General features: G+C 43.1%; 1 protein-coding gene across 3 annotated transcripts; it reads right to left on the minus strand.

Annotated features, from left to right (window-relative positions):
• Positions 1-2,110: 2,110 nt before the first annotated feature.
• MRPL39 (mitochondrial ribosomal protein L39) lies at positions 2,111-17,693 on the minus strand. Of its 3 annotated transcripts, none has more exons than XM_070406991.1 (10): positions 17,577-17,693; positions 16,662-16,868; positions 14,473-14,612; positions 12,201-12,300; positions 11,380-11,447; positions 9,963-10,075; positions 7,988-8,053; positions 6,710-6,863; positions 5,058-5,105; positions 2,111-2,215 (listed from the first exon to the last, which is right to left on the minus strand). In XM_070406991.1, the coding sequence occupies exons 1-10, from the start codon at positions 17,644-17,646 to the stop codon at positions 2,168-2,170; spliced, it is 1,014 nt and encodes a 337-aa protein (XP_070263092.1). In that variant the 5' UTR covers positions 17,647-17,693; the 3' UTR covers positions 2,111-2,167. The 3 variants fall into 3 exon arrangements, with proteins under 3 accessions (XP_070263092.1, XP_070263094.1, XP_070263093.1); XM_070406993.1 differs by having other exon boundaries at positions 5,058-5,124; XM_070406992.1 differs by lacking the exon at positions 5,058-5,105.
• Between the last annotated feature and the right edge of the window lie 492 nt (positions 17,694-18,185).

Genomic DNA, 18,185 nt, shown 5'->3' on the forward strand with positions numbered 1-18,185 from the left:
GCCCCTACACATGCACCAAGCCTCTATTCTATATAGTAAAAGGGTAGTATGCCTCCCGGCACCGGGATCAGCGGAGCAGCGAGGCTCCCGGCACCGGGATCAGCGTGACAGGGGGCAGCGCCCAAACCCCCTGATCAGCCCTGCTCTGTGCCTGATAGGGGGGAGCTCCCCAATCCCCTGATCGCCCTGCGGCTCTGTGTGTGACAGGGTGCGGCGCCCCAACCCCCTGATCAGCCCTGCCCTGTGCCTGATAAGGGGGAGCTCCCCAATCCCCTGATTGCCCTTCAGCTCTGTGTTTGACAGGGTGCAGCGCGCCAACCCCCTGATCGGCCCTGCTCTGTGCCTCATAGCGGGGAGCTCCCCAATCCCCTGATCACCCTGCGGCTCTGTGTGTGACAGGGGGCGGGGCCACAACCTCCCTATCCGCCCTGCTCTGTTCGTGACAGGGGAAGGCGCCCCAACCCCCTGATCAGCCCTGCTCTGTGCCTGATAGGGGGGAGCTCCCCAACCCCCTGATTGCCCTGCGGCTGTGTTTGACAGGGTGCAGCGCACCAACCCCCTGATCGGCCCTGCTGTGTGTGACAGGGTGCGGTGCCCCAACCCCCCCCCCCCACGGGCCCTGCTCTGTGTGTGACAGGGTAGAGCCATAACCTCTCCATCGGCCCTGCCCCGAGTGTGACAGTGGTGGCGCCCCAACCCCCTGATCGGCCCTGCTCTGTGCGTAATAAAGGGTGGTGCCCCAACCCCCCCCCCCCCCCAACGAGCCTTGCTCTGTGTGTGACAGGGTAGAGCCATAACCTCCCCATTGGCCCTGCCCTGAGTGTGACAGGGTGCAGCGCCCCAACCCCCTGATCCGCCCTGCTCTGTGTGTGACAGGGGGAGGTGCCCCAACTCCCCTATCGGCCCTACTCTGTGAGTGACGGGGGGAGCTCCTCAACCCCCTGATCAGCCCTGCTCTGTGCATGACAGGGGGGAGCTCTCCAACCCCCTGATGGACCCTGCTCTGTGTGTGACAGGGTACGGAGCCCCAACACCACTGATGGGCCCTGCTCTGTGAGTGACAGGGGGCAGCGCCCCAACCCCCTGATTGGCCCCGCTCTGTGAGTGACAGGGGGCAGCGCCCTAACCCCCTGATCGGCCCTGCTCTGTGCGTGACAGGGGATGGCACCGCAACCTCCCCATCGACCCTGCTTGAGTGTGACAGGGGGCGGTGCCCCAACCCCCCAATCGGCCCTACCCTGAGTGTGACTGACGGTGGCATCGCAACCTCCCGATCCGCCCTGCTCTGTGCATGACAGGGCGGCACCCCAACTCCCTAATCGGCCCTGCTCTGAGCTTGACCAGGGGCTGCACTTAGGGATTGGGCCTGCCCTCTGCCACCCGGGAGCAGGCCTAAGCCAGCAGGTCGTTATCTCCCGAGGGGTCCCAAACTGCAAGAGGGCACAGGCTGGGCTGGGGGACCCCCCCGCCCCCCCGAGTGCACAAATTTTTGTGCACCGGGCCTCTAGTCTATATATAAAAGGCTAAGCGACCGGCCAACTGGCCAGTAGGTAAGATGCACACTGACCACCAGGGGGCAGACACTCAACACAGGAGCTGCCGAGTGACAGCAACTTTGCAGAGTGCCGTCTCGCACTCCGGGACCCCTCGGGGGATGTCGGACTGCCGGTTTTGACCCAATCCCTTCAGGCCAGGCCAAGGGACCTCACCTGCCAGAGGGATCCCGCTCACTCTGCAGACACCCTTGGAGTCCCAGCACCACCCCAGGTGCAGCCGGCTAGGGAGATACCATGGTAGGTTGGCTTCAGGGCATGTCCAGCCCATCTCGCCCAGTCCGGCCCCGCCGGCCACCTTCTAATTAATTTCCTTTCAATATGCATGAATCTGTGCACCGGAACTCTAGCATATTTATACATGTAGAAAGAGACTAGAAGGAGAAAATAGGCCAAAATGTTACATCTGGGGACTGTGAGGGGACAGGTTATTTCTGTGTGAAATTTTTATTGTGAACAACATGAGCTGTTTTATTCTTTAGGGAAAGAAAAAAATAAACATCAGTATAAATCTTAGGGAGAAAGAGGTAGGTGATCTTTATGAGCACACACAAATATTACATAAAAAAACTTTTATTTTAATTTACTATACATGATTAAATTTTAGGAAGCTACTAGGTAGATGCACTTTCATCTGCAGGTTTAGTTTGATCTTCAGTTACCTGTAAAAACATAAATAGCTTTACTTTTCTAATAAGCAGTCGTTTTATCCTTAACCCACCATTTAAAATCATTCCATAGTCCTTCTCTTACAATGTTACCTTTGACTGTCTCCTTCAATAGTAATTATTATTGAAAGTTAAGTAGAAAGAGAAGAAAACTTATAAGGCCAAATTCTCAATATAAATTATCAAGTAAAGCACAATTCCATTAAAAATATAACCATATAACCTGAGGCTATAGCTAGGCTTCTCCAGTTTGTCATTTTATGTTTCATCTATAAAAGGAATCATTAGAAATATCATATATATATTGAATCATTCATGTAAGAAAAACACCAGCAGTACTGTGACAAGGTATTTTAAATCAATGTATTTTGTTGGGAGGTATAATTCTATTTTGAACATAGAATATTATAGACTTAGTGCTAATAGGTATCTGTATGTTCATACAGTAAGTCCTCACTTAATGACGTCAATAGGTTCTGCGACTTTACGTATTTTAAAGAAACCAATTATACTGTAGGCTAACTGATACAAACAACGGTTAAGTTTCTACAGCATCTCATCTTTATAACAAAACGTTAAAATGAAGGAAACAATCTGCTGTATATCTACTCTATGTCACTCAGACACATCAAACAGGACTAATCTATTCCTTATCACCCCAAAACCTGCTCCACCTCCTGCATTATCTATGGCAATGAAGGGCTCTACCCAGTTGCCCATGCCGGGCATTGGAGAAACCACAGTTCTCTTACCTGATAGTCAATCAACAGTCCTACTAACTCTATCTTAGTAACTTTCACAGCCATTCTCGCTGCCATGCCTGAACTTTAGAACCTCATGCTGACTTAAGTTGCAGCTACTTTCCACACCACCCTCAGAATGAGCTTTTAAATGAATCAACAGGAATAGCTGCCAATAGGTCACTTCCTGTAAAAATTCTCATGACCCCAATCACCTTCAGGAGGGGGATGCAAATGCTAAGTCACCTTTAGGAGGGGAATGAAAATTCTAATCGGGGAAGGTGAGCCCTTGATATACTGTTTCAACAAATATCTTTGGACTCATCAAACACTCTACATGTGCCTGTACATTCAGATTCCTCTCACATTCACCATGCTCTCCTTACCTCCATGCCTCTATACAAGTACCACCCCCAACACATCCCCCAGCAAATTACCCACCTGGCCCACTTTTATTCATCCTTTAAAACCAGCTTAAGAGACACTGATTGCTGGGAACCTTCCTTAACCAACCCCCCAGTTTGGTTTGGGTTCCACTCCTTTGTGGGAGCCCCATAGGTATACCTGAACTGTCTGCTTATGTCTAGTTACTACATTAAAGTAACTTCCTTGGAGAAAGAGAATTGATTTTATTCACTTTTGTATGTACAGGTCCTGGCATGAAACACTCAATAAGTCCATGTTAGCTGAATCAATGAATCATATGTTTAACCTACATTTTAGACAAGTAAAATGGACAGAAGAAACCTGAACCAGAATAAATGTTTCTACTAGATAGTCTAGGTTCCTGTGTCTGCTATTTTTCTGCATTTTTCCTTGCTTTAAAGTATTCAGTCATTATCCCTTCTTGAGTTTCCCTTAATTTACACTCATTTCTTCTCTTTCCTTCATCTAAAATCATTGTAACCAACCAAAAAGACAAAGTTATTCCATCCATTCAAATATACTCTCATCAAAATTACATAAATTTTCACATCTGTAATACCATAACTAATAAAGAATTTTTAAAAAAAAATTATATAAAACCATTCTATAATTTTGGCTAAACCATTATGGCTAACAATAAGTTCTACCTATAAATTCATTAATAAAAACTAAGTTTAAACATCATCATAAAAACAATCAATAAATAATTATTGGGTAAGCCCCTGTGTACCAAATGTTAAGCTCAAAATTTGGGATTATACATTCATAACAAGCTCTGAATGGGTAAATAGACTAAGTATAAATGCACTAGCAAAAACAAACAGAAAACAACATGAGGAGGTATATAATCATGCCAAAATTGTACAAAAGGGTATTTGGTAAGCAAGTACTCTGAGAATGTTTCATGGAGAAGGTGAGACTTGGGTGAGGTATTAAAGACTGAGTAGGATGTAAATAGACAAAAGGAGAATGGGAATGAAATCCAAATGGAAGAATTGTGGGGAAGAAATGAATAAACTTGAAGACAAGTTTGATGTGTGCTGATTAGCATGTTTGCGAGCTTGATGGAAAATTAGGGGAACTAGGAAAGGCTTCATGCAATGCGGCTGACTACTCAGGACAGCTATCAGATAATTTAAGTAAAACAACAACGCTTAACCTATGAAAGGGTGAATGGGGACAGTAATGATCAAGAAAAATCATCATTCCTATTTATGAAATCTAAATGGTAATGACAGCATAAACTACAAAAACACAAGTATTTAAATTCGTTTTTCAGGACATTTACATATTTAATGTCAATAGTCAAGACTGCTTTAAAATATATCTGACAAATCTTAATCCTTAATGTTCATTAGGTATACAAAAGTATTACTGTAAGATCCAATTAACACCATTACAACCTTTAAGAACTATTACTACTATACAGAATATTCTTATTTCTCTTCAAGTTCTATAGTATCATTTCCATAATATTAATAAACAAACTCAAAAGAGGATTACAAACTACAATTTTTCTCTTGCCAAAATACTGCTGGGTAAACAACCACAAAACTGCTTTAGCTACTGAGACAAGTAATTTTTTTTTTCTCTTTCTTTTTTTGTTGTTGCTTAATTTCAATGAATATGTCTTTGTAGAAGAATACTCATTGGCTGTCAAAAACACTTACCAATTTCCGAGACCTTTCCAATAGCTTAGTCCATATCGTAAAATGTGCCTTGAAAAGAAAAAATTGACTATGAAAAATAAATCAGTAAAGTTAAAATAAAAGGGGCTGAGTCTTTATGTGTGTGTGTGTGTGTGTGTGTGTGTGTGTGTGTGTGTGTATTGATTTCAAAGAGAAAGGGAGAGAGAAAGACAGAAACATCAATGATGAGAGAGAATCATTGATCAGCTGCCTCCTACATGCCCCGTACTGGGGACCGAGCCCGCAACCCAGGCATGTGCCCTTGACCAGAATCGAACCCAGGCCCCTTTAGCACAGGCCGACGCTCTATCGACTGAGTCAAACCAGCTACGGTGGGGACTGAGGTTTTAAACAAAATAAACACATAAAAAGTCAGTACTAATGAGGCTAAATGTTTATAAACATGGATTAGAGTAGGGGAAAAGGTACCATACAGAACAGCTGCTTTGTTTGGCATTTAAGAAAAAGTCTTAAGCCCTGAATATGCCATTCTTCCTCCGCTGCTCTTAATCACTACCGTCACTGAAAGCATTCCTTATAATGGGAAGAAAAATCTGCCCCACTTGCCCACAGATTATGGTTCTTTCCTAAGTAGCCAATTTCAACATGCTAGAGGTCATTTTCAAATCATAATCAAGCACAAGGAGAAGTTCATTTAAGAACCAACTGTGACATCTTCACATTGAAATCTAGAGGATTCAGCAAATCACCCTCAAGAACAAGTAAAAATAAGAGACAATAGTAAAATTGTAGAGCTAATTTCCTTAATCCTTAACAATTGTATGCAGCAGAGGATTAATCAGAACTCATTAATAAAAACTGTCAAAGTGCATAATGACCACATCAATTTTATTAAGTCAGTTGAAGGCGTTACTGAGGGACATGGGTGGGCCAGTGACCACTTCAGAGTGAAGGAGCTGCTAAAACTTACAATAAAAGGTAAAATTACTATGTACATGTCAATCCTTCTGGGGAAAAGACCAGCATTGATATGTTTAAAGGGAAAAACACACCTGACTCAGGCAGAATGAACAGCTGGTGCAGAGACCTTACAACAGGGGTGGGGAACATCCAGCCCTCGGACCATATAAGGCCCCAGAAATCATTTGGTCTGGCCTTGCCAAGGCAACCGCAGGTAGGACTCGAAATTCAATAAATCTAGGAGCTTTTTCATAGCCACATAAATTTAAATTAAGTCAATTATATTAAGTGAATGATGTTATAAATATCCAAGGAATATAAGGAAAGAATTAGCAAGGGTTAGAGCAATATGGAACATGATAGGCTTTGGGTCATGAACAGACCATCAAAATTAGGAAGAACATGCCAAAATAAGGCCAAAAAGCATTCCAGATCTTACCAGTGTGCACTCCAATATTCCTCATGCACCCTCTCCTATACCAAATTGAAAAATTATAAATGCTATCTCAATTTGTTTCATTTTTCCAATTAATGTTTCTCCTTCGAATTATCTGTTTACATCCTGTTTTTAAATCATAAACTCGAGTTTATAAAATATCATCACACAATTTAATGAAAATTAAAATGTTATGTCCTTCATATTGGTATAAAAATCAAGACTAGAATTACACCCATACCCAAATTGGATGACCTGAAACTTTCACTTTACTTACTCGTAAGTGAACAGGTAAAGAGAGACCCTGGAATCTTCGTATAAGACTTGACCCGGTGGCCTGCAGATTGTGAACCGCTGACACTTCAAACTGGGAACAAATACTTGTTCTTGGAATAAGAGGGCCTTCAGTCACATCAATGAAGTCACCAAATCTGATTTGATTTTAAAAATAAACAAATAGCCTCACACAGATTGTCAAACTGCAGTGGGAAGGCCAGGGAGGGTTGGGGGGCAGGAGGGAGGGGGGTAAGAGATCAACCGAAGGACTTGTATGCATGCATATGAGCATAACCAATGGACATAAGACACTGGGGGGTAGGGGAAGCCGGGGTATTGTCAAGGGCGGGGGGAAAAAGGACACATATGTAATACCCTTTGTAATGCTTTAAGCAATAAAAAAAAATAAAATAAAATAAAATAAAAATAAACAAATAAAACCTCAAAATCAAATGATTTACAAAACATTGTGGGGGAGGGGGGAAGAAATCTATCCATTCTCTTTGCTGCTACGTCCCTAACCAAGAGCATTCTACATGTCTCAATTCAGGCTCCAATAGCCATGACATAAAAATCTCAAGTGAAGAGGCTAAACTTAAAGTTACGTGAGCCTTCCTCTAGATCAGCACGGATATAACGAGAGGTTTTTAAGATCACTGAGCACATCGTGCTATTAAGTGGATCCAATGTCTAAAACGGACAGCCTACAAGCTTACAATTCACTGCAGCAGAGTTCAGAATTCAGTATATAGGACAGAAACAAAGAGGAGTTTTCTAGAGGAAAAAGTTAAGTCCAAATCAAGAAAACATGAGGTTGAGTAAACAGTCACTGACCATGAAATGAGTTTGCATAATGCGTTGTCTTACCTCTCATCCCCGAGTCAGAAAGCACATTCCAGTTTAACTTACTTATATATATTATATATTATAAGTAGTAACTAATTAATCAGATTATCATGTGCAATTCATAATTATGAATATTTTGCTCAACTTCAAAATTATCTCTTAAAAATTACATTTTTAGCAATGGTTTTCAACCCTTGAGATGCAGAAATAAAAATAAAATGAGGAACAGAAACCACAACTGTTTCTGAAAATAATTTAAAACTCCCAATTACTACTATATCTAAACAACGAACAAAGCAATAAAATAAGGTAATGAGAGTAACAAAACAGGACACAAGTTCATCTTTTTTAGTTGTATACTACATTCAGGTAGCAATAAACCTAAACCTTACTATAAATTAGCATAGCAGCCAATTTTTCTATTTTCACTTACCTGTGCAGCTTAACTATTCTCTCAGGATTCTGAGATGCTTTCTCTTCTATGAGATCTACTTTATACCTGAAAAGCAGCAAAAACAAAAAAAAAATTTTAATTATAAAAATACAAAAAGGACCCCAGCGAGCGTGGCTCAGTGGCTGAACCAGAGATCAAGGGTTTGATTCCCGGTAAGGGCACATGCCCGGGTTGCACATCGACCCCCAGTGATCAATGATTCTCTCTCATCATTTATGTTTCTCTCTCTCTCCCTCCCACTTCCTCTCTGAAATCAATAAAGATATATTTTTTAAAAACACAAAAAGGAGTTTAAAGAAACCCTTTCTCCTTCTCCTCAGCCAGTTTTTGAGACGATTTACATTTAGAATAGTTTGCAGTCCACTTACTGCCACACCCCTCTGCCAGGGTCCCAAGCATCACTGAGGGAGCCAATTCCCTTGCATACTTATGCCCCCCGACCCACCTCTAGGAGATGCCCCTGTCCCCTGGGAGCCAAAGCCAAGCCCGATCACTGACACACGAGCCATTCAAAACTCTTCTGATCTCTCAAACTTACCCCAAAACCATCTCCTCCCTCCCTTCCTCCCTCACACAGTCAGTTAAGTTACCAAAGTCCTGCACGCCTCTGCTAGACTGGCAGCTGAGTATGGGAAAGGCAAATCCTAATGTACGTGGCATGAAAGCCAACAGTGCCATCCACTAAGGTAGCTATGAAACACTTACATATAATCAGTTCTAACTGAAATGTGCCTCAGATTAACCAGATTCTGAAGACTTAGTATGAGAAGGAGAATATAAAATATCATTACCATTTTTAATGTGGAGATGATAACATTTTAAATATAGTTTAAATAAAATGTATGATTAAAATTAACTTCACTTTTTAACTTTTTTAATGTAGTCTGTAGAAAATTTAAAGATAGCTCACATTATATTTCTTTTTTTAAAAATATATATATTTCTTATTGATTTCAGAGAGGAAGGGAGAGGGAGATTGATATAGAAACATCAATGATGAGAGAGAATCATTGATTGGCTGCCTCCTGCACGCCCCCAACTGGGGATTGAGTTCACAACCCAGGCATGTGTGTGCCCTTGACTGGAATAGAACCTGGGACCCTTCAGTCCACAGGCCGATGCTCTATCCACTAAGCCAAACCGACTAGGGCAGCTCACATTATATACCTATTGGGTAGCATGACCCTAGAATTTTGGCATGGTGATCTGATATGTTCTGATAATCCAAGTAATTTCGTATAGAATCAATGGTGGTTTGGTTCTGTAGTGCTATTTTTACTCTCATTCAGTTAAAATAGTGAATTAGTACTGGTTTCTAAATACACTGTTTCCAGAATATGCTAGAAAATGCTTTAGAAAGAGTTCCACAGGTTAATACATTTGAAAATTATTGTTTTCTATATCCACTTTGGGAGGGTTTACAGTAAATTTTTTATGCCACTGTTCTCTGAATTCAGTATATGTTTTTCAGCAATTAATGTCTTATGGAAGAATACTCCTGTGGCATATCATTCTGAAAAATGCCAAGGAGGCTTTCATGACTATTATAAGCTCAATTTTTTTATTTTTTTCCAACAAAATTTGCTTTTAGACTTTTTCCCTGAATTTTTATATTCAGCTTTTGACAATATAAAAAAACATTTTTTTCCCAATCCTCATCCAAGGCTATTTTTTCATTTATTTTCAAGGGGGAGAGGGGAGAGGGGAGAGGGGAGAGAGAAATATCAATGTGAGAGAGACGTATCATTTGGTTGCCTTCCACTGTCACCTTCCACATAGGGGCTGGGACTTGACTAGGAATCGAACCATCGACCCTTCAGTGCACAGGCCAATGTTCTAACTGTTGAACCACACCGGCCAAGGCAAGAATATAAAAATTCTTAAGAACTGAATTTTTTTCATTACATATAACTTTGGGAGGTTTAATTTTGCTTTAAAGGAAGCCAACACTTACCTGTTGTATTGAAATATTTCTAATGCCACTTTTGCATCAACTTCCAGAGTTTCAAATGGGAGGTCTTTATAAATTAAAGTATTAGCATCTTTTGTGAAAGAACGTAGGTTCTCCTTAAAAATGAAAAGTATTAACATTTGTAATTATTTATTTAAAAGTATCCTATCTAATAAAGATGGAATATGTAAATTGACCATCACTCTGCAACAAAGTTGGCAGCACCCACAGCCAATAAGGAGGGGATATGCAAATTGATGCGACAAAGATAACAGCGGCCAGGCCGGGACACAGGCGTTCTGCCCAGCCTTGGCCACTCCAGGCCTCTGGGCAGTGCGCGCACAGGCACTGAGCAGCCGGGACCGGGTGGGATGCCTGCTATGAGGTAGGGGGTGCAGGGGATGGAGGGAGCTACAGGAGGGCGGCAGGGCTGGAGCGAAGGAATAAGGCGGCTCTGGCCAGAGGGAAGGCCCGGGGCCCAGGTGCTGGAGGGAAGCCGGTACCAGCAGGCAGGGGAAGGAAGGCCATTCTTGCACAAATCTTTGTGCATCGGGCCTCTAGTTTCAACATAAAGCAAATTAACTAAATTATATGTTTAATAATGTAAATACAACTAAAACAAAAGCAAATCAAATTTGTCAGGAAAGGAAGTTATTAATTTACAATAATTAGGTATTTGGATCATGAAAGATAGGGCTAGCAATTTCTCCCAACTCTACAAACTATAAAACTTGCAATGTATTTGAAATTAAGATATCAGCCTGTATAATAATTATTAAAGATAATCCTATAAGAAATGTTAACAATTTCATTCAAATGAAATAACCTCATAAATATTAAAATGATATAACAAGTAGGAATGCTAGCAAATAGTAAGATACAAAAATCTGTTTACACGATGAGTAAAATTAAGCTTTTTAAATGCATATGGAAAAACTGTTTATCTGAATCAGAAAGTTTCACTAGGAAACGTAATGCCATCGTTAGCCCTTTGCAAAATATACCAAACTGTACTGTGGGCACCCAAGTTTAAGGCTCTAGGCCCCCCATCACACATCATCCAAGAGAGTTGATCTTCTATATTTTATATTCTGGTCATCTTGAAAACCACTATTTTAAGGAGCAGTAGAAACAGTACAAGGAAGACAGCATTAGAAGCAAAGGTCAAGCAGAACATAAAGCTTCCATACAACTGACCATGCTGTTGTGAGTGCCTTTGTTCATATGTCTCTATCTTAAATTCACTGAAATAGTGATAACATTAGATAGGTAGGTAGGTAGATAGATAGATAGATAGATAGTAGATAGATTCATTCCTTTAAATACCCTCAATTTGCAGTGCCATTCAACAAAACATAGGAATCATTCTACCAAAAAAAAGCACAGACTCTAAAATTAATACTCCAAAGGGTATACTTACTTTTGTTGGCATCCACTCATCAAGCCTCTTATCCAAAACTACATCATAGCAGAAGGCTCCAGCAATCACTGTAAATCCAACCAAAATAAAAAGCAAAGTCAGATCTGTTAGGGTAGAAAGTTACCAATTTGCAACAACTGAATATTTTAACCATAAAATGAAGGGTTAGCAATCTCTCCCAACTCTACAAATTATAAAAATGTTACCAGTATCCCAGGTGCTTGCCAGAGTTCTACCAACTTTCCCCCATCCAGAAAATTAACTAGTTTTGTACTTAAAATCATTATTGAGATTTTCAAATATTTTTGGTTGTACACACTTCATGTTTTAAAAATGTGATTCTAGTACACACACTATTGCAAAATCCTAGTTTTAGCAAAATTACAAAAAATATAAACTCTTTCATCTCCCCAAAATGATGGCCCTCTCCAAAGTTCCAAAGTCATGGCCATTTCTAGTGACACAGTACAACCTAAGTTGTACTGTAGCTTCTCCAGAAGTCTATTTCTATTCCCATTTCCTCATCCTCCACATGTTCAACTTGGAAATAAATGCTTCAAGTGGTAAGAAATAAACAGAGACAATTAAATTACATGAAATTCACATTCAAGAGAAACATTCTCCTCTAATTCTATTACATTAATTATTGACTTCCATAATTAAATAGGATGGATTTTGTTACCCACAATAAATGGAATGTAGGTATGATGGTAATTTATACTAGATAAAAATTATGAATGAACTCTGTACAACAGCAAAGATAGGTACCAAAATATTGAAAGATTACAAAAAGTATATTTATATTTATATGTGTACATTACCAGGCACTTCTGGAGCTCTGACCAAACTGACCAAGTATTCGTCTTTGAATGCCCTCTCTATCACACAGCCCATCATCATGGCACAAGACCGCCAATAAGCCTAGAAAAATAAATGTACAAAGATTCACTGAGATCTATTCAACATTAACATTTAGTTGACTTTTGACTTAGGAAACATTTCTCAAATATCTGTCCAGCCTCAGCACATAGCAATAATGACCATCAGTCCATAACATTATCTGTACCAAACTAAAACCACAAAAGGATGAAACAGCAACTTCGTGTTTTTAGCAATGTTTCTTTGCAAGATATCAGACACTATGTTTATCAACCAATAGTTTTATTATCTGGTAGTAACTTTACTTTTCACCCAGGACAAAGTTAATCTGTTAATAAACACATGCTAAAGTAAAATAAATATATTAATATATACCTGTCTATAACATATATAAATACGGAGGGAAAACTCAACTTTCTAGTATTATGATTCCTATCCTACACCTAACATCATGTACATCACTCACATTAAACATATTGATAGCAAAGCAACCTCATTTCCCCAGCACTCTTTGATCCACAGACATCCTCATACAGTACCATGCAGTGACCTTGTCAGAGTCCCGCACACCTGCCCACCTTATGCCCCATACAAGCACTACTACAGCTGAGCACTGGACTTTTATCAGCCCTTTTCCACATCAAAGGACAAGAGTGGGCTCACCTGGCTGTGTGGCAGGCTGCTCTAGAACGTATTCCACACAACCACATTACATACACTAAAAGTAAGTATAAACACGGGCCTTGAAGGCAAGTAGCGAAATGTACTTCCTCATCTGTGCGACATAAATGTTTGTAATGTCTGGTGAACTCCAGAGATAGAATGCCTGGGTTCAAATCCAGGCTCCACCACTTCCTAAACGGGTAACCTTGGTCAAGCGAGTGAACCTCTTTGTCTCAGTTTATTTATCTGGAAAATAGGGATAATAGCACCTATTTTACAGGATTTTTATGAGGATTAAATGAGTTAATACCTATAAATCATCTAAGACAGTTCCTGATACATAATACATAGTCAATGTTGGCAATTACTACTGTCTGTCATTTTCTCATTTATGTATTTCATTTCGATAAATATTATTAAATACCTACTATATGCCAGTTAAGGACAGAGTCCCATAGGGACATGATCCCTGTCTTCACAGAGCCAAATTAAATTTAATATTGTACCTAGAATTTAAATTAAAATATTATATCTAGAGACATTAGCCAAGTGTTGTGAGGTTCTAGAGCAGGGGTGGGCAAACTTTTTGACTCGAGGGCCACAATGGGTTCTTAAACTGGACCGGAGGGCCGGAACAAAAGCATGGATGGAGTGTTTGTGTGAACTAATATAAATTCAAAGTAAACATCATTACATAAAAGGGTACGGTCTTTTTTTTTTTTTTTAGTTTTATTCATTTCAACCGACCGGATCCGGCCCGTGGCTGTAGTTTGCCCACGGCTGTTCTAGAGGAAAGAGATTAGTTCCAACAAGAAGCAGCTAAGGAGGTTCTACAAAGCAGGTGGCATTTTAAAAGATAAACAGGATTTTAATCGGGAGGAAAGAAAATACTCAGAGTTGAAGGAAGAGCATCAACAAAGGCAAGCCCAGGATAAATTATGACCAAGTCCTCTAGTGTAGCCGGAGCAAAGAGGAAGTGGAAAGACGCAGTGGGAGGTGAGGCTCGAAGGTAGGCTGAGGTCAGATCACACAAGTCAGTTCCTGGAAAGTCATGTGAACAGTTATGTAGGCAAGTTCTTTAAGGGTAAGTGACATGAACGTTAGTCATGTCACTTAATAAAACTCCTATAGGACTATAAAGAAGGCTTTAGTATTTTAAAAAGGGGGGGTGGGGGGGGCGAAGGCAGAGAGTTAAAAAGTTCTTGAAATAATCCAGAGAAGATGGTCAAAGGCTACATTCCAGCAGTAGCATGGGAATAAAATACTCACTATATAGAGGGTGATCAATAAGTGTCAACTGAACAAAGACATAAATGTAAAAGGCATGCCATATCATTTCCTCAAATCAAAATACAGAGAAATGGATGCTACTGGTATTATCTAAACTATGAAAATGCCTAACCTAACAAGTAAAACACAATCTAGTACATTACATTTGACCTTAGCTATATTTGCACATTTCATATTCCACAGAAAATAGATTTTCCTAAAAAGGAGAAGAAAAACACTGGGTGAGAGGGAGGGGGAAAGAGAATATGGGAACAGAAATACCTTATTAACTTCTCCTGGATCACGATCTTTGAAAGTAAGAAACTGAATTTCACAGGACTTGGTCAAAGGTTTATACATGTCCCACGGCTGTCCATCCACAAGAGCCAGAATGGACTTCTTGCAGTACCACTCACTTAAATCTAGAAATTTAAAATAGATTGAAGGTTAAAATCTAACAAAATTCAAAGTGAGAAACTACATGTTTAAGTGCTACATTCTGAAGTAAAACAATAAAAGGCAAGATTCTGCAAGCTGTCTTTTTTTTTGGACATAAAAATATTATATATTACATCTGTAACCAATAAAAAATACTATCCAACCCACCCAATATATTGTTGATTATTAACAGAAGTACCCAAACCATTTACAAAACTCATTAAGGCTGAGTCAAGTTTGAAATTAACTTGTCAATCATTAATTAATAAAACGATTTTCCAAGAGCTACACTAAAATATTCAGAGAGCAGAAGCATGGATACATTCGGGTATATGCACACACAACTTAGAAGGAAAAATGTATAACTATTACTTTCACAGTAAATCGGTTCTAGGTGTGTTTGGGGTCTTGCTCCCAAACTCTCTCTTACTTCCCTAATTAGATGGTTTTCGAGTACAGCTACTCAAAAAAGTGGTCACACTACAGGGTCTAAATTAGCATCCACCACATCAATGCCATAAAGGCAGGGACTGTGTCTACTCTTGCTCACCCATCAGTATGTCCAGAGCCTAGCACCAGGCCTGAAATGTACAAGGTACTCAGCATAACTTCACTGACGGACAGAAGGTATGAATGACAAGCAAGCCTCAGGGCAGGGGTCATGCTGAGTGGTGTTCAGAAGCTTCATTCATCTCTACTGCATGTGAATAAAGCTCCTTAAGGGCCTGAGCTTCTCATATCCTCCTCTGTAATCCTAACACCTATCACATAGCAGAGGGTCAATAAATGCTCAAAAAACAAGTAAGTAAACAATTATTATAAATACTAACTCAAATGCCAGAGTAAACAAACACTGAGAGTGTACACTAACACCTATCACATAGCAGAGGGTCAATAAATGCTCAAAAAACAAGTAAGTAAACAATTATTATAAATACTAACTCAAATGCCAGAGTAAACAAAACACTGAGAGTGTACACTTTACGGGCCAACCTACGCAGATAACTGAAGTCACTTAAATGGAGTCATCATCGAATTTTTCCAAAAGTTTAAACAACGCAGCTAGTCACATACATGCGTGAGCACATGGGTGTATACTTATTTGGGGTGGGGGCTTTCTAAATTTAAATACCACCAGTTCTACCAAAGCTACTGTGCAAGCATTCTGATCAAAAATAAACATAGCGGTCCGGTTCCCTTCGTTGCCACACCAAATCTCACACGGTGCAGCTTCCCCCTTCAGATGTGAACACAACAAACATGTTTACCCCAATCGCATCCACCCCAAGTGCATTTCCACGCTCACCTTTACCACATACATGCAAAGGTAAACAGGAACACCGCACACCAAGGGGCAAGTGGTAAGGAAGTCACTGAAGTTAGCCTCTGAGGACTAGGAAGGCCAAGAAGCCAAAACAGCTGGTCACTGCAGCCAGGGCAGTCCCTCCACCCCCAATGCTTTCCTGAGACCCTCGTGGTGCCTTGTCGCCCAAAAGGGACAAGCCAGCCCGACCAGTGTGGCTGGTGGTTGAGCGACAACCTATGAACCAGGAGGTCACGGTTCCATTCTCGGTCAGGGTACCTGCCCCGGTGTTGGGCTTGAACCCCAGTGTGGGGCGTGCAGGAGGCAGCCGATCAATGAATGCATCTCTCCCATCATAGATGTTTCTATCTCTCTGTTTCCCCCCAGCCCCACCCTCTCCCTTCCTCTCGAAAATCAATAAAATTTAAATACACAAATAAATAAAAATAAAAGGGACAAGCTAATAGCGACAATGTTTTCAGGTCCGCCCTCTTCTACCAGAAACAAGTATAGCCGCCCTAGACTCAGCCAGATTCAAACAAATCTTAGCACAACCTGTGCATGACCGGACGGACCTGTGGGGACCCACAGGACCCCCAAGAGCTGGAGCCACAGTGGGCGCGCCGCCAGGCGCCCAGACCTTCCCGGGGCCTGCGGAGCCGTCAGCATCCTCTCCGCCCGCACCGCTTCGGTCAACGCCGTGACGGCGGCGCCCCGACTCGGCACTTACGCATCGCACAACTGTACGGCGTGGACACGTTTTTATTCATCACGAACGTGGTGCCGGGGTCCGTTCTCCCCACGAGTTTAACCTCGATCTTCTCGACCCGGGGCGTCAGCGATGACTGCCGGCCTTTCTCCCTGTTGAAGACGTCGTTCTGCATCTCTATCAGCGCGGCCGGCGACGGCTGGGACGCCGTGGAGGTGGCTATGCGTCCTGCGTGGAAATTCCGATGAATGAGGACGCGGGAGAAATGAAGACTGTAACCCTGTCCTCCTCCCGCCTCACCATCTTCCTACAAGGACGTTAACGGGACGCAACAGGATGGCAAGCGCCGTCGGCCCAACTTAAACCGCTCCCCGTGTTAATCATGGGGACGCCCACCAGCCCCGGGCCCCGCCGGACCCCCAGCTCCCGCCGGTGTCCTCGGTCCCGCTCCCGCCCGCGGTTCACCATGAGGGGCAAACAGGGACCAGGAAACGGGGCCAAAACCAGAGCCGCCGCTGGAAAGGCGGGCCAAGCTGTCGCTCTGACAAGGTCCTGGGGGCCGGAGCCCGGAGGTCCCGCGCCAAAACTGTCCGTATCTGGGCGAGAAATGCCAGTTCATTTTAAAAAACCCCAAATAGCAGGACTTGGCAAGACGAGGCGAGTATTGCTACGGGGAACAAGGACACGCTGCACCGGGACGTGGGCTCCTTTCCAGCGGCTCCCCAGGCTCCTCCAGCGACCCGCCTCCGACCCCCGCGACCCCCGGACGCCCTGGGATCTGCACCCTCCCACCCCGAGGGGGCGGCCGCCGCAACCGGGGCTTAGAGCCTCCTCCGCCTCGACCCCGCGGGACCTCACGGGACCCGCCTCCGGCCCCGTCTGGGCAGACACCATCCTCTAAGCCTCGCTGTCCGTCCCCCGGCCGCTGAAACTCACTCCAGCCGGCGCCGCCACCGGGGACGGCGCGCCAGAGCCGAGAACCGCAGAAGCCCACGGCCACCGCCATCGCTTCCGTCCCGGCCACAGGTGCCGCCGCGCGTTGGTCCTCCTGGGTCCCCCTTCCCCCGGAAACGCTGGGCGCGGACTGGGGTTCCGGGACAGTTCCGTTCCGGGCCCGCGCTCGGGCGGGCGCGCCGCCGTCAGGGGGCGGGATCGCGGCTTCCCTCGAGCCGTCGCTCAAGGTCTGGCGCACGTTGCAGGGGTGCGGAGGGGAGCGGGGAGGTGCCGGGCTCTAGGAGGAGGGTCCGCCGCCCCGCGGGCTCTGCGGGAAGCAAGGGTCTCTTTTGGAGCCGCTGCGTGCCACTCGCGTCCTCACCCTCCACCGTCTGCGGGTTCGAGCCCGGCCCAGGAGCGAAGTGCTTGCTTCCCGCAAACAGTATACTTCTGGGGAGAAACATTAGCGAAAGACAGCTTCCGTTTACTCTTGCTTTCGTGGTCAGCCCGGCTGGCCACGCTGGAGACATCTTCTAGTTCGTGGCTTAACTCTCGGTTTTGCAAGGATGGGTTTTTAAGTCGCTTGCAACGTGTCTGTGCCCGGGTGCTCCC

Source organism: Myotis yumanensis, unplaced genomic scaffold, assembly GCF_028538775.1.
Source record: "Myotis yumanensis isolate MYYU_CA2020_CCGP unplaced genomic scaffold, mMyoYum1.0.hap1 SCAF_2, whole genome shotgun sequence".
Classification (NCBI taxonomy): Eukaryota; Metazoa; Chordata; class Mammalia; order Chiroptera; family Vespertilionidae; genus Myotis; species Myotis yumanensis.